General features: G+C 38.0%; 1 protein-coding gene across 14 annotated transcripts in view; it reads right to left on the minus strand.

The window, feature by feature from the left end:
- Nucleotides 1-953: 953 nt before the first annotated feature.
- Nucleotides 954-15,768, minus strand: part of nfia (nuclear factor I/A) — a 678,190-nt gene continuing 663,375 nt past the window's right edge. For all 14 annotated transcript variants that reach the window (XM_055641846.1, XM_055641838.1, XM_055641840.1 and 11 more), the window contains one exon: nt 954-6,683. In XM_055641846.1, the coding sequence (XP_055497821.1) occupies nt 6,666-6,683 (18 nt within the window). In that variant the 3' untranslated portion in view covers nt 954-6,665. The remainder of the gene's footprint in view (nt 6,684-15,768) is intronic.

A 15,768-nucleotide genomic window follows, 5' to 3' on the forward strand; every position in this document is an offset into this window, starting at 1 on the left:
ATTCTGAGCTATGACCTGTGGTCCTTGACTCTCCCACCAGTGGAAACATCCTTTCTACATCTACTCTATCTATGCCTTTCATTATTCTGTTAGTTTCAATGAGGTCCCCCCTCAATCTTCTAAACTTCAGTGAGTAGAGGCCCAGTGCTGTTAAACCCTCATCATATGCTAACCAACTCATTCCTGGAATAATTCTCGTAATTATGACTCTCTCCAAAGCCAGCACATCCTTCCTCAGATATGGGGGCCACATTTGCTCACAGTACTCCTAATGCAGCCTGACCAGTGCCTTATAGAGCCTCAGCATTACATCTCTGTATGATGGAGGTAGCGGGTGTTTGTTTATAAGCAAAATGTCACATCTGGCCAGAGGAGACTGCAATCAAAATCAGCACTAAAAGACAATGGATGACCGTCAATTCATGGGCGGAGGTGAAGGACCGCACTGTGGACTTTGGATTTGGAGTGGAGGTAGCATAGTGTGGGAGAGGCGTGGTCAAAAGTATAACTGGGACTTCAGTAATAATGAATGGGTATGGTTATGGGGGAGATGGAGTGTCATGTTGACTTGGTCCCTTATCATGTCTTTTCTACTCATCTTTAACCACTTCTCATTAAATAAATATTTGGCGCTGTTTTGATATTATAGTAGAGATGATGAAAATAAATGACCATTCTAAAAAAAAAATCAGTAAAGTGCTCTCCAAAAACAATGCTGGGACTATTTCATCAATACTGTAATCTTGTAAAAAAAAAAGTATGTTTGTATAAAGCAGAGGTAGATGAGTGAAATTTTATTTTGGGCTGTTGGCTGATCAATGGCCTTCTCTACTATCTACCTGCCTTGCATATTTGGAGAGGAATTTCCATCACCATCTCACCACTTTTTTTTGTATGATGTTGCATTCCACTGTAACTAAAATACACCATAATAATAAGTCATGAATACAGGGTACAGTAGCATTAGCATTTTATTTTCCTTTTTTTGTTGCATAGGAAATGCAGCACTTGCTTCCAGTAATCGTATTGTAATGTGAGAAGGTGGTAGCACTAATGGTTGAATACAAGAGTTAAACTAATCCACACCAGCTCAAAACTTGCAGAGATTTAGTTGAGTAAGAATTGATGCCCACAGTGTTTCTCAACCAATAACATACTTTCACATACACGTTTTTTTTAAATGACCACGAGAACAGAATCATTGCCAGTACTAGAGGCACAACATTTTTACTGAATTCATCTAAAGTAAATGTTCAACCGTGCATGAAACTAAACAGCCATTTCTTTAATTCTCGTTTTAAAAATACGTGCTCTGGTGTGAAGGTAGGGGTGGGCACAGGTACCCATTCTCCCATCTGTTAAAGTGCTACCTGCTCCCAAAAATGTGAAGTTCTTTTTAGTCCTTCTCTTGGGGAAGGAGCTTCTGACCCGGACATAACAGCACTGCTGCACAGTAATGGGACGGTAAATGCACAGACGTCATTAAAAAAAATTAAACTGAATCGCGTGCGATGCCACTTATAGGTAACTGTCAGGTAAGTTTTATTGGGTACACAGTTTCTAAGTTTGGAACTGTGCCCACCCCCTAGGGTGAAGCAAAATAAACAACAACAAAAAAGTAATACTGAAAATGTTTTAAAAAAGTAAATGTATTACCTCAAAAAAAAAAACTGAAAACACCCCAAAAAATAGACAGATGGGTTCTCAGTGAAATATCTTTAAAACTATCTGACAAGAACCAAGTCAGGAAAAAAAATGACTAACATAAACTTGAGTAATATTTATACAGCTCAATAAGCATTATGGAATAGCATGCAGTAATATTGTATGGTTATTTTACATTTGCTTAATCATCAGGAGAAGGTTCTGACAGACAGCGAAGGCGACAGTTGTAGAAAATTGTAGTTCAGAAGATTCATATAATACAGATTTCACAGGCACCACTTTTTTGTAATGTTTCAGGTAATATGCTGGTATTCTTATTTCTTTATTTTATCTAAAGCTGGCATTTATAATAATGACAAAAGGCAAGGATTGACGTAAACTCAATAGATACCAAGGTTAACCATAGATTTTGTGCATAGTTCTCATGCAGAAAACACTGCTATGCATTTACACTGTAATAAAGCAAGTGAAATGAGCCCAAGTTGTCACATTTCATTGCCAGCCTGTAATAGCACCATGTAATGGATTTGCATTTAACAGTAAATTTAATTATAAACTTGGTGACACAGTATTCATTACGATTAAGTGCTATGGAATAGCTTCGATGTTACCTGCTACACATCAAAGCAATTTTCAGTACTGTTTGCAGACTTTTTTTGAACTTTTTTTAATTAAAAAGGCTTTCTTAGTTCTGAACTGTTGGACAGCCTTGGTTTGCAATTGCAAAGCTGGGTTTTACTGTCAAACGCTGATGCATGCATTACTCTCAAGACAAGACTTTTTAATTTAGTGCATCTGAATCCTGCCAGGTGCCATTAAAGCTCTCCTTATCAAGCCAATCTCAAAGTCATGTTCTTATGGTATTTTGTTCCATGGAGGCCTTCTATCAAAGATATTTCCAGAGACACAATTCAAAGTGTAATATTGTTTGACATTCAAAAAAATCACTACAAGGAAAAAAAAACTGTCTCAAGCTGTGTGTCTGTTTTTTTTTGTATATATTTTATCAACACTGCCACTACAAAGCTGCAATATGCATGAAGAAAATAGGTGAGAGAACCTGTCATGGAACTTGCATATTACTGTGGGCTGACTGAATTCTGCAAACTATGCTTTCCAGAGGAATTTTCATTCGTGTGTGGTCTTTATCCCTTCTCCCATCCTTTCTTATGAAGAATAGTTGATCTAGAGCTTCAGGCAATTTCTAGTCTTTCTGTACTGTTATTTGACTAAGTTCAACTTTGACTCTGAAGTCAGTCAATCAGAACTACTAACTTATTGGCAGACAAAAACCCATGATTATTGTTTTGCAAAGTAACTAAAAACAGAAACATACATTTCTAACCTGATACTGTAGACTCTAAGCTTGCTTGTTGTACCTCAGCAACATTCTTAGGGTTACATTCTAAAGAGGGTGCAAAGATAATTCAATAATCAAAGGGTTACGTTTGTTGTACCCAGCCTGATGGTTGGGTGGGGGAGTAAAGAAAACATAATCACATCTCCTTTCTATTAAAAGAATGATATGCTGTTCATACCTAAATGAAACTGAATTCTCATTTTGTTGTGTTCTTGATACTGTGAAAGTGAGTTAGCTTAATAATACTTACGACCCCAGTCTGTTTCATCCATTACCCTTTTACCTACATACTATCTTTTTTCCATACCTTTTAAAAAAACTTTTCCTTTTTTTAAAACTTTAAATTTGTTCAGGTTCCCTTAGCATCTTTCAGACTTGAAACAACAAATACCTTCAAAAATACAGCATGTAATGTCCATTTATAATGGTTTCTCAGTAGCCTATACTTTATAAGTATAGGAATATGCCATACCAATCAAAGAAGAAAAATAAAGTACTTAAATACATACAAAAAAGGAAACAGGAAAGTTTATAACTCAAATCCAGTTCCCAGAGGAATAGCAATACTACGAATGCTGCCTTATAACCAACAATCAGAAGATCCACTAAGCTAAATTGACAGATTTTTTTTCTCATTTTAACAATGTTACAAAAATTCCTGCATTACAAAATAGGGCAGATTAAATCAGTGTAATTAATACAACTATACAACATACAAATTACAATTCTGCTGAATGGGCAGCTCAACTTTTTTTTTCTTTCCTCGCTTTGCAGCCATGACTAATCACACTCACCAACAAAATAAATTTTAAAAAAATTAACTGCCCGAACTATTGCTTTTTTTTAAAAACTGTTTTAAAAACAGGGTGCATTTTTTTTACTTATTATTTTGTATGTACAACCAATTCTACTCATAAACCTTGGCATTTAACAAGGTCCCTACAAAAAAAGTTTGTCCGTGCTATTCCCTTCACTGTGAAGCACTGCAAGCTGCTCTTTATAGTGCACATATGTCAATGTAATGCCCAGCTACGTGCTAAAGGAAGGCTAAGGATGTGGATTACAAGAAATTACATCAAACAATTACAATCACACAATACGGTATTGTGGAACACTTACTCACCACTTAGAAGACACCTATCAAAATCCAGAAACTTGTTTTAATCATTTTAATATACATAATCAGTAAACAATTTGAAAACTTGGAAGTTTCAAATGTGCATATAAAATGGGCATTTTTTTGTTTTTCTTGAATGCAAATTCCTTGCAGTCTGCTATGCTGAGAAAAATATGGGTCTGGGATTTGAATGAAAGTTTAAGGCTCAAATGTGAACAAACTGTTCTGAAATTTGTTAGAGCAGGGTTCAGCTTAGTGCTTCACAGTTCTACTGCAACTCTAAGGAGAGCCCTTCCTGTCTGTGCATTCAGCGTTTACAATTTACAAGACAAACATCTAACAGACTGCATTAACAGCAGCACCAACTTTGGTCAAATTAAAAAAAATTAAAAGTAAAACTTGCTAAGCATTTCTACATGATAAATCAGGTATTGCATATTTTTTTCATATATCTGGGAAAACAAAGGAAGACGCCAAATAATATTAAAATGTAGCAACATCCAAAAAATACTGATACACTAGCATCTACAAATTTCAAAAGTACTGACCATAAAGGACAATGAAATCTAATCCTATCTGCGGCAAAAACTGATTTGTTTTCTACATGTCGAAACTTTACAATGGCTGACATCAATGTCGCATTTAAAAAGTGTCTCTGATTGCTACACCAGGAAAAGACCCAAGAGGATTGTTACATTATAGGAACATGTGCAATGATTCCACGTATAATTGCTATCCAGGGCAAGGCACATTGATGCGGAATTTTTTATATTAAATTCGTGCAAATCAAGAAACTTATTCCATTAGGGAAAAAGTGAGGAGCAAAAGTGTCTTCCCAAGACTTTCTGTTTACTGATTGTATAGGACAGTAGTAGAGGCCCTTTTCTTAGGCCCAACAAGTACAGTTCAAAAGGCAAGTGCCCGGAATAGGGATTATATTTCTTGTGTCTTAATGCACTATACATTTCTCCTACATTGTCTATATAAAAATTAGTCACTAACACTAGATCATGCATTTTAAATGTCTGGGTGGCCGGCAAGCCAAGCAGAGAATATATACGGTTGGTATACCATGGGAAAATGGTTTGTTAAATATTGGCAAAGCATGCCTCATAGCATGGTTGAGGGTTTGCTTTGCTGTTTGGTCAAAAATCTATTTCAATGCAGTGTTTTTTTTGTTTCTTACATGTACAAGTTACTTAAATCGATACGGATAGATTCCTAGATACAACATGTGGATCTGAATTCGAATGTTCCAAGGTGGAACAATGAAAAACTCATCAAGATTTGAATCTGCGTACTGTGTCTTTGAACTTAGAAAGAACTTTACTTATAGTACGATGTGGCGATTTTCTATTATGTGCTTAGTTAAAACAATGTGTAGCTATAATTTTGAATGTAGTTTACATGATCTGGTAAAAGCACCATTAGCTTTTTTTTAATTTTTTTTTAAATCTTCCTTCAGTTTACTTGAGGGATGCAAGTTTATTTTAAAAAAAATAAAAAAAGCAAAAAATAGCTCCCCTTTTTTTCTTGCAAGGCTATGATTTTACCCCGATAGTTTAGAGTCCTGGGGTGGGAGGACTTGGAAAACAAAAATAGAATTTTCAACAATCTCTATCATACAAAGATATTTAACTATCCAATGAAATTGCACTTTACTCAATTAATCAAAAAAATTAAACCTTTTTGATTGATTCCTGTCAGTTTCAATCAAAGCAGACCATCCTCCCCAGTTTGCATGGATTTCTCATTTTTAGCTATTTATCTTATTGTTGTCGGAGAAAAACAAAAAAACAAAAATGGTGTGAATGCAGCATTTCAACCTTGTTGGTGTGAGATGTTTTAATTTTATATACCTTTCAGGATGCCTATCGGAGCTATGATAATTAATGTGCATCGGTATATAGCTTGGTTTGTGTTTAATAAATTTTCTGGAAAAAAAGAAGAGCTGTATTTTATGATATGTTGCAGAGAAAGCTGCCCTATAGCTATTTCCATGGTGTTGTAGTATTTTATATCTTGCAGGATTTAGCTATGGAACCTCAAAATACGTGTTTCATTATCTTTCACTAATATTTTATCTGTTGAGGGTCTCCTGCTAGCTGGAGATTGCCTGAAATAGTTAGACTCTACGTAACTGTGTGATAATCACACAGTTGGTAAGTGATAGCGGACTATTTCTATCCGGTATGAGAGACTACCTTGCTATGCCTATCTACATTAAACCACTTCAGAATTTTCTAAGAGCCTAAGTATTTCAGTACCTCAGTAACAGACCCTTAAATATCAATAGCACGGTAACGAAAATGACGAGAATGACCAGTTCTTATTAAGTAAATCCATTGCTATGGTCTTCATCATTCAGCTTTTAGGCGTGCTGTTTCATGTCATTTTTTTCTGTTGAAATTCTATTGATCTCCCCTCCCCCCACAGCTTGAAGTGAAGTTGTCTTGCTCCCATGTTACAGAGTTGGGAAGGGGTCAGGTGGTCTGTCTGCTGGGTGGCGGGAAGCTATAGCCTTTATCCCAGGTACCAGGACTGGAAGAGAAGACACAAAGACACAAAGTTAGACTAAATGGGAATCAATCAAATGCAATGCAACAAAGGTAGCTTCTTATTTCTTAGTTTTTCTTAATATCACAGTCAATTTCTTCAGCAGCTGAATCGGAGAGGATGAAATATGAATAGAATATTGATTTTGTTCACAATGACATCTCTCTTCACTCTGCAGAAGCAAAAGCTTTGACATTGTACTTTAGTTGTCCTTTATCCAAGATCCTAAAAGAAAGGCTGTAAGCGGAGAAGAATATCTATAATCATGTGCCCTTTCCAGTTCTTGTAGCAGGTCAGTGCCTAACAGCAAATATATTCCTGATGGTTCAAACTTCAATTATTAACTTAGCTTTCTCTTTTAGATGCTAGCTAAATGGATACATAATAGCTATATTATTTAAGCTTTAAATTTCCTTCAAAACTATTTTCTTTCACAAAAGTACCATTCCAGAAAGAGCAACAATCAAGATTCAGCTTTAAGTGTTTCCATTTATGTTACAGTTTTACAACGTTAATCATATATAATGCAAAGAATAATTCATCAAGGTAGCACTAGAATAGGAATAGGCAATTTATACAAATGACTATGGTATGATTGCTAAATTTTCTAACGACACAAAGATACTATAGGTAGGAAGGTCAGTTGTAAAGGGTGCCTAAGAAGCCATAAAAGTATTAAAGACAGATTATGATACGACACAGCTCTGACAAATGGGAAAATGTGAGCTCTCCATTTTGGGGAAAAAGTAAAGTCTACCATCTAAATGGTGAGAGATTACAGATTTTAGAGGCACAGAAGGATTTATTTTAAATGTAAATGCTAGATATCATTAATTAAAAGTAAATGATACAAATGCTCAGCTGGTCGGGCATCAGTGGAAAGAGAAATGGAGATAATGTTTCAGGGTGAATAATTTCAGGTCAACCTGAAATATGAAATCCATTTCTCTTTCCACAGCCGCAGCCCGACTAACTGAATGTTTCCATTTATTTCAAAGGTACAGAGAGAATTGGGTGGCCAGTGCATGATTTGCAAAAGGATATTAAGCAGACGTAACAAATAAGTGTTCATAGGTGATAGTAGCAAAATTCGGCCATTCGGAACATCAAATATACTCCGGCATTCAAACATGGCTGATCTATCTTTACCGCCAACAGTCTGTCATTCCCTTCCTTCTTTTGTTGTTTGTTTGTATGTGTTAAATGTATGTTTTAGTGTTCTTTAGCTTATTTTATGTGGGGGTGAAGGGAATTTTTTTCTAATCTCATACCTCGACGGAGATGCGATTTTTTTCCATCTCATATCTCCGTCCACACTGTGGCCTAACATCGAGGAGTCGGTGGCCTTTGCTGGAGACCAACTTCGGGAGATCCACCGCAGGAGCCTGAAAACTTACCATCGTGGAGCTCGCGATCCCTTTGCCAGGCGTCAACCTTGGAGCTCCAACCGCAGGAGCCTGCGGACTTAACATCAAGGAGCTTGATCTCCCCGACTGCAGATGGTTCAACTGCCCCGAACGCGGGTAAGTAAAAGAGGAAGAAGGTTTATTGCCTTCCATCGCAGTGAGGAATGTGGGGACTCCGCTGTGGTGGATGTTTATGTTAATTTGTATGTAGTTGTGTGACTTGTTGCTTTTTTTTGTATGGCTGAATGGTAATTCGAATTTCACTGTACATTAATTGGTACATGTGACAATAAACTGACCTTGAAATCTTGAAATCTCTTAATCCCATTCTCCTACCTTCTCCCCATAAAAACTGATAATTTGGAAAGCTAACAGAATATTATTGTTGTTCATTGCTATGGAAATAAATATAAAATCAGTTATATAGGGCATTAAAACTCTGGTACTCTGTACAGTACTGGTCTCCTTAGTTATGGAAATATATAAGTAAGTTCATAGAGGGTTTCCTAGACTGTAATGTGCAAGTTGCTTTATGAGGCAAGATTGAATGGGCTAGGCTTGTATCTACTGGAGTTTTTAAAAGAGTACGAGGGGACTTGATTGAAACACATAACATGCAAAGATTCAATGATGTGGATGTGAAAAGGAGATCTCATCTTATAAATAGAGGCTACTGTTTAAAATAGGGTGACACATATTTAAAAAAGAGGAGGCTTGTTATTTTCTCCTAAAAGGTCATGGTTCTTTGGAACACTCCCTCAAAGGTCAGTGGAGGCAGACTCTGAATATTTCTGAGGCTGATTTAACTGGATAATTGATCATGAAGGAGGTGCAAGGTTACTGTAGTAATGTGTTAAGATTACAATCAGATCAGCCATGATATTATTGAACAGATGAAAAGGCTTAAAGGACCATACATATATTTATATTGTATGACCGTATATTTGTGCACCTCCATCAATGGATTCTGCCATTACGATGCATGAATTCTTCATTTCATCTTTTTATACATTTTCTATCCTAAGAGGCTGTCAAGCACAGTTTTTGAGTGCATATTAAATTATTTTTAATTGTATTCCATGAAGGACTAATAGTTGAACATGGGTCATTAGAATGGAGTCAGTTTAGTTCCTGAAAGAAATTAAGGTATTTCTTGTCGTGCATGATATGTTTGTTGCTCATAAAATTCTTATTGTGGCTTTTATTTTTGTGGCAAACAGGCATTGATTCTAAATGGAAATGACCTAGAAGTAACTTTTATTGAATTCAAAAGTACACTACAAAACATCATTTTGCTATGATGCTGATGTCTCACTATCATTGTGACACCAGGGCTTCTTCTAATCAAGGTGAAGATTTGTAAATAGCAAGAAGAATAATCTGAATTTCAATTAAAGTACATGCATTTTTTTAATGGACAAATCACCTGAAATCTAAATTGTATTAAATTCTGGACGAGGTCCTTGAATGTAAGTTTTAGATGCCCAGTACTCAGTCTACTGCAGGGAATCAAGATTTGCCGAACCAAGTCCAAAATTTGATGGAGAGGCATAAGAGTTTCTACGGTGATATAAAAAGAGGGAAGATAATGTGAATGTTGGTCATATCGAGCCTAAGACAGAGGATCAATAATGGGAAATAGTGAAATTATAGAGATTCTAAACTTTTATTTTGCATCAACCTCCATGACACAAGACAGTAAAAAAAAATGAATAAAAGATAATCACGAAGCTAAAGGGAGGAAGAACCTGGAAACAATTCCTTTCACTGAAATGAAATGTCCTAGCTAAATGTATGGACCTAAAGAATAAAAAAAAACCCAGAACTGGTCTGCATTCCAGTCTCTTCTAAGAAATCTTTGCATAGATGGTGTATGAGCTGAATTTCTTAGATTCAGGAGAGGTCCTAGAGTATTGGAAAACCACGAAAATAATGCCACTATTCAAGAAAGGAGGGAGACACAAAGCAGAATACTATAGGGCAGTTGGGCTAACATTGGCATTGGGAAAATTCGAGAACCCATTGTTTGTGAGATTAGAACAGTTTGAAAATTATACAAGTTAACCTGGTTTTATAAATGGAAAATTATGGTTGAGTTCTTTGAGGAGGTAACAGTGTAGATAAAGGGGAACAAGTAGATAAAGGTTTTTTGATTTTCAGGAAGTCATTCATTAAAGGGTCATAAAAGGCTACTGCACAGAGCAATGGTGTGAGGCAAGTAGCTAACAGTCAGGATAAAAGTTTGGCAATAATACCAATGAGGTACCACACAAGTCTAAACTATTTACAAGTTGTATTCATAATTTAGATAAAAGGGACACGGAAATTTTAGCTGAATGACATGATAATAGAAAGATTGTTGTGTTAGCAGGATGTGTGGAGGATATGAAGAATCTGCAGGGGGATATAAATACGTTTAGCAAATGGGTAAGATGTAGGTAGTGGGAAAACCCGAGACTGTCCATTTTAAAGGGAAGAATGAGAGAGCAATATTTATTTAAATAGAGCCCAACTGATCTATACCAGTGTTAATGCCCCAATCAAGCCCCCTCCCCCCTCCAATTAATTACTTCTCCCAAACTGAGTTGAAGAAGGAACCAGACTGGGACAGTGTTTATGCCTTCCCTCCACAGATACTCCCTGACCCGCCAGCACTTTGTCTTTGTCTCAAGATTTCAGCATCTACAATTCCCTGTGTCTCTGCTCTCGCTTCCCTCCATTTCTCACACATTGGCTCATGTACTGAGCCTCTCTCTAATGCATCAATGCTCTCCCTTTCGAACTACCGCATAGCAGTAAGTCCCACATCCCCAACAAAGTCCAAACAACTTCCTTCACGGTTTTCTTACTTGGATCTGCTTTTGGTTATCTTATGTTTATTTCTCCTTGCTACAGCTGTATCAGTAAGCAGACTCAGTCTTTGCACATCCGACATGTGAACCTCTTCAAAATTAACACCCTTCATCACATCTCTTTCTTGCCTTTGCTTTTCCTGAGGAAAAAGCTCCAGCCTTCCCAATCATGTCACCAGTGACTGCATCTGGCAATTACTCCGGGGTATACCTACCCACCAACTGTTCATTAACATCCTTACCTTTAATCTTTGATTCAGAAATAAATACAAACAATGATTTAGCCTGCAAAAATTTGTAGAACAAAAGTAATTGAGCTGCCTCCCCCCTCAACCCGCCTATTCAAGGCTCCCATTTCTCACCCATCTGCACTAACCCAGGGAATTTACTGGTGGAGTTTACTGGTTACTTCAGAGAACGGTTCAAATTCAACCAATTAGGTGTGGGGCTGGATTCACCCAAAGGCCAAGCTGTATAAGGATGACTGGCTATCTTAAATACAGGCTGTGGATGACTGTCCAGACTTGGCCGACTTAATATCAGTTTTTCCTTTTAAAAAAAAGCGAAATTCTACAGCAGGTACTTTGTAGGTCTCGTCTCAACTCTAGTAACATTGCCACTACATCACCATGTGCTGGAAAGGGTTAAGCTTGAAAGTATAAGGTTCTTTATTCAAAACCAGCACGAGTCCACAGACCTTAATGCAACTCAACATCAATTAGCTGATCAATGTGAAGGGAATACTGCAGCTTCAGCACAACCACAGATGGCTGGTATTTAGTATGTATGCTTGGAAAATTGGTATTCAAACCTGCTGTTTAAGCTGCTTTGTTAATTGATATAAAAGTACTGTTATAGTGAAAAAGATTAGTTCTGGATTGTCCGAAATTTCATATTTCATTGTATGAAAAGTAATCTATATTTTTTTCAATAATGTGATTACAGCCAATAAACAATGAAGTACTTGAACATTTATTGTCTCATGGTTAACATACTTCAAATCTTTGGAGGTACAAGTACTTATTTTAGTGCAGCTTAAAAAAAATATCTATATTTGACACAACATATATTTCCCTAACAAATGTGGCCAGCCACAGATCTTTAAAAATGCGTCTGCAGTAGTGAACTCTCAAAAACTAAAAGAGAAACAGAGAATACAATATTCGCTGAGGGCTTTCTTTTAAAATTGCATTTACGATTTAAATGGACAAGAACTCAAAATAAAGTGTAAACTTTTTATTACTTCCAGTCTCTGAATTAATTAAAAGAGTGAGGATCCTTGCCAAATAATACCAGCTTTTGTCAATAGAGGGTGTAATTGTACACAGCACCTTTCCCCACTGCACACGCAAGCCTGCAGTGTTTCTGCCCTCCTTTTTAAATTAATACAAGGTTTTTTCCCACTCCTTGCTATTCACTGCCTGGCAGGCAAGGTTACCCGAGAGCAGTCCTGTAATCCTTCACAGAAATCTACTTTATTGATTACTCTGGTCTATTGTTCCCTTTTTAAGTCCCCCAAGTTCAAGTTCATCCTGGTGTTACATCATGTCTGGTTTCTATTGGTTACCAGACAGACCCAGACGTGACTATCATTATCAAGAAACACTCTGCTCTCCACCCACCAGCCTTCAAGCGGTTCTGACGTAGCAGCACTTTGGTCAACACATTGAAGTATTTATTCTGTCTAATTTATGGCCCATGCTGTAAATGAGAATACAGTCCAAAGAGCAACACTGTTGTATATTTAATTAATCAGCCCTTTTCAAACATATGGGTAAATTAGACAATGACTCAATTACTGCATTTTTCTCCAAACACACACACAAGTCCACTGCTAGCCCCCCCCCCCAACCCCCTCCCCCCAAAAAAAAGTACTTAGTACACAGGGAGAGAACCTACAAACTCGAGGCTGGTTTTCTCAGATTTTAATATGTTGACATTTGATGAAATACTTAAGCTGCGTTTGCATTTTATTATTTTTTAAATCAAAGTGAAGGTTGATTCATTTAGCAAATCAACTTGTGACTTTTTCTTTCATTAACAACCACGTTACATGCTCAAAGCCACTTTAAAGTTAGGTTTTTAATCAATAGAACTTGCTGACTCTGCTTTCTGCCACGCAGTACAGCTTCTTTGTGCTCGCCTCACTGTTACTTTAGGAAACGTCTTACAGCATCAATAACAAGATGCCATTTGAAGAACTGCTGAGGTACATGGCACTGTGGAGTAAATTTTACCATGCAAATAACAAGAACTTTTTTCTTTCTAATACAGACGGACACCACTCTCCACGGTATTGCTCAACTTTCCAGTGTTGCTCCCTCCTGCATGGCCCCTCTTTCCTACCACACACTTCCATTTCAGTTAATACAATTCAGCATTATGGTTTGAATGTCTTATTGTAATTAACACCCTTTAGTGCGCTTAATTGGGACAACTAGAAGCCCGTTCACTAAGAAAGGCTTCTTCCAGAAAAGTGTGCAATAAAAATTAGATTGATCTGTTTTCCTCGCACTTTGGTTAAGAATGTAGAACACGTTTTCTGTTAGCATATTGGGCTATTTTAAATAATCACGTTTGCATAAAGAGATAAGAAATAGCAACTAGAACATGCCAACCAGCCCCTCTAAGCTACTGCACCATTCATCAAGATCATGACTGATTTCTATCTCAGCACCATTTTCCAGCTCTATTCCCATATCGTTGATTCTTTCCATGTCCAGAAATCTGCCACCCCCTGTTTTCACTGAACATAATCACAGGATGGAAGATAATTCTTTAAGGGTCACCAACCTTCGAGTGAAGACATTTTTCCTCCTCTCAGTCCTTAGCAATAACCCTTATTCTGATACTGTTTTCCCTAGTGTTAGACTCCTTAGCCAGGGAGACATCCTCCCTACATCGAGCCTGTCAAGAGCTTTAAAAGTACTGTATGTTTCAATGAGATCTCCTCATTGAAACATGAAAAAAAACATTCCCAATTTATTCAATCACTATTCATATGCAGATCTACCTTCCCTGGAACCAGTCTACGAACCTTTGCTACGCTCTCTCTGCATCAAATACATCCTTCCTTAGGTAAAGAGCTCAAAACACATTGCTCCGGTGCAATTTCACCAAGGTCTTAAAAAATTACGATCAAGAAATTACGTGCAAGAGGAACTCAGCTGGTCAAGGAATGGCAGGTGATCATTTGGGTTTGGACCTCCTTCTCCACCCTCCTTCACCTGTATCCAACCATTTCTTGTCAGGCTTTTCCCACCTCCATCTCTCTATTCTAGAATCCCCCCCCCAACCTCCTCCAGTCCTCACCCGAAACATCATCTGTCCATTCCATCCACAGATGCCACTTAACCCAGCGAGTTCTTCCAGCACTGTTTTTTTGTTCACAACTCCAGCATTTGTAGTTTCTTGTGACTCCATAAATTCAATGAGACTTCCTTACTTCCGTATTCAAATCCTCTCACAATAAGTAATACTATTTGCATTCCTATTCTACGCCTGCTTATTCGCCTTCAGTGACTTGTGTACAAGCACATCCAGGTTCCAGTGAACAGTCATAGACTCCAATCTCTCACCATTTAACAAACACTCTGCTTTTTCATAACGTGCACCAAAGTGAATGACCCCACATTTTCTGCATTATATTCAATCTGCCATGTTCTCACTCAGTTTCTCTGTGTGACAGAGGCCCCTTATTCCCCCTTCCATTCTTACAGTCCTGCCTGGTTTAGTATCGTCAGTGAGCTTGGGAATGTGATATTTCATTCCCTCTGCCAAATTGTTGATATACATTGTGAAAAGCTGAGGGCAAAATACTGATCCCTGCTGTAACGTGCTACAGACAGAATAAACAACTTATTCGTGCAGACAAAAGGAATTGCAGATGCTGGAATCTTGATTAGAACTGGAGTAACAGCGGTCAAGCAGCATCTGTGGGGTGAATGGATAGGCAATGTTTTGGGACAGAACACTTTTTCAGACTGGTTGTTGTAAGGAGTAGAAAGCTGGAAAATAGGTAGGGGTGGAGCCAAGCCTGGCAAGTGATAGGTGGATACAGGCGAGTGGGGTTTGATTGGCAGATGGACAGGCAAATGCCAGAGAGATGAAAAAGATACAATAGTGTGTCAGATAAGGAGAGAAGAGGGGTGAAATGTCAAGCCAGAGGGAGGGATTTAGGTGGAAGGGGCAGAGGAGTGAAGAGGGTGAAGTTGGGAGGAAAACTGTGCCAGGATAATGGGAGAAATGGGTGCTCATCAGGGTGGGGGTGCACAGAAATGAGAGGGAAGAAGGGTAGGGTTATCTTAAAATTGGAGAATTTAATGTCCATTCTGCTGGTGTGTAACCTACCCAAGCAGAAAATGAGGTTCTGTTCTTCCAGTTTGCATGTGGCTCCACACGCACTGGGGATGGCCCAGGACAGAAAGATCAGTATGGGAAGAGGAGTTGCATGATTAGCACCGAGGAGATGCAGCAGGCCTCGGTGGACTGAGTGCAAGTGTTCGGTGAAACGGTCGCCTAATCTACGTTTGGACTCGTTGATATAATGGAGGCCACATCGGAGGCACCAAATTCAGCAGGTGAGGTTAGGGAAGGTGCGGACCAGGGGAACTCTATTCTTGTTATGTCAGAAGGGAGAGGGAACGAAAGCAGAACTACCGTTCACAGAGGAGACACAGGCGAGGGATCTATCTATGACAGCAAGGGGAAAACCACGTTTACTGATGAAAGAAGACATTTCATATGTTCCCAAGCGGAAAGCCTCATCTTGGGAGCAGATGCGGAGGAGATAGAGAATGTGATAGTAAGGGG

This window comes from Leucoraja erinacea, chromosome 10 (genome assembly GCF_028641065.1).
Source record: "Leucoraja erinacea ecotype New England chromosome 10, Leri_hhj_1, whole genome shotgun sequence".
Classification (NCBI taxonomy): Eukaryota; Metazoa; Chordata; class Chondrichthyes; order Rajiformes; family Rajidae; genus Leucoraja; species Leucoraja erinaceus.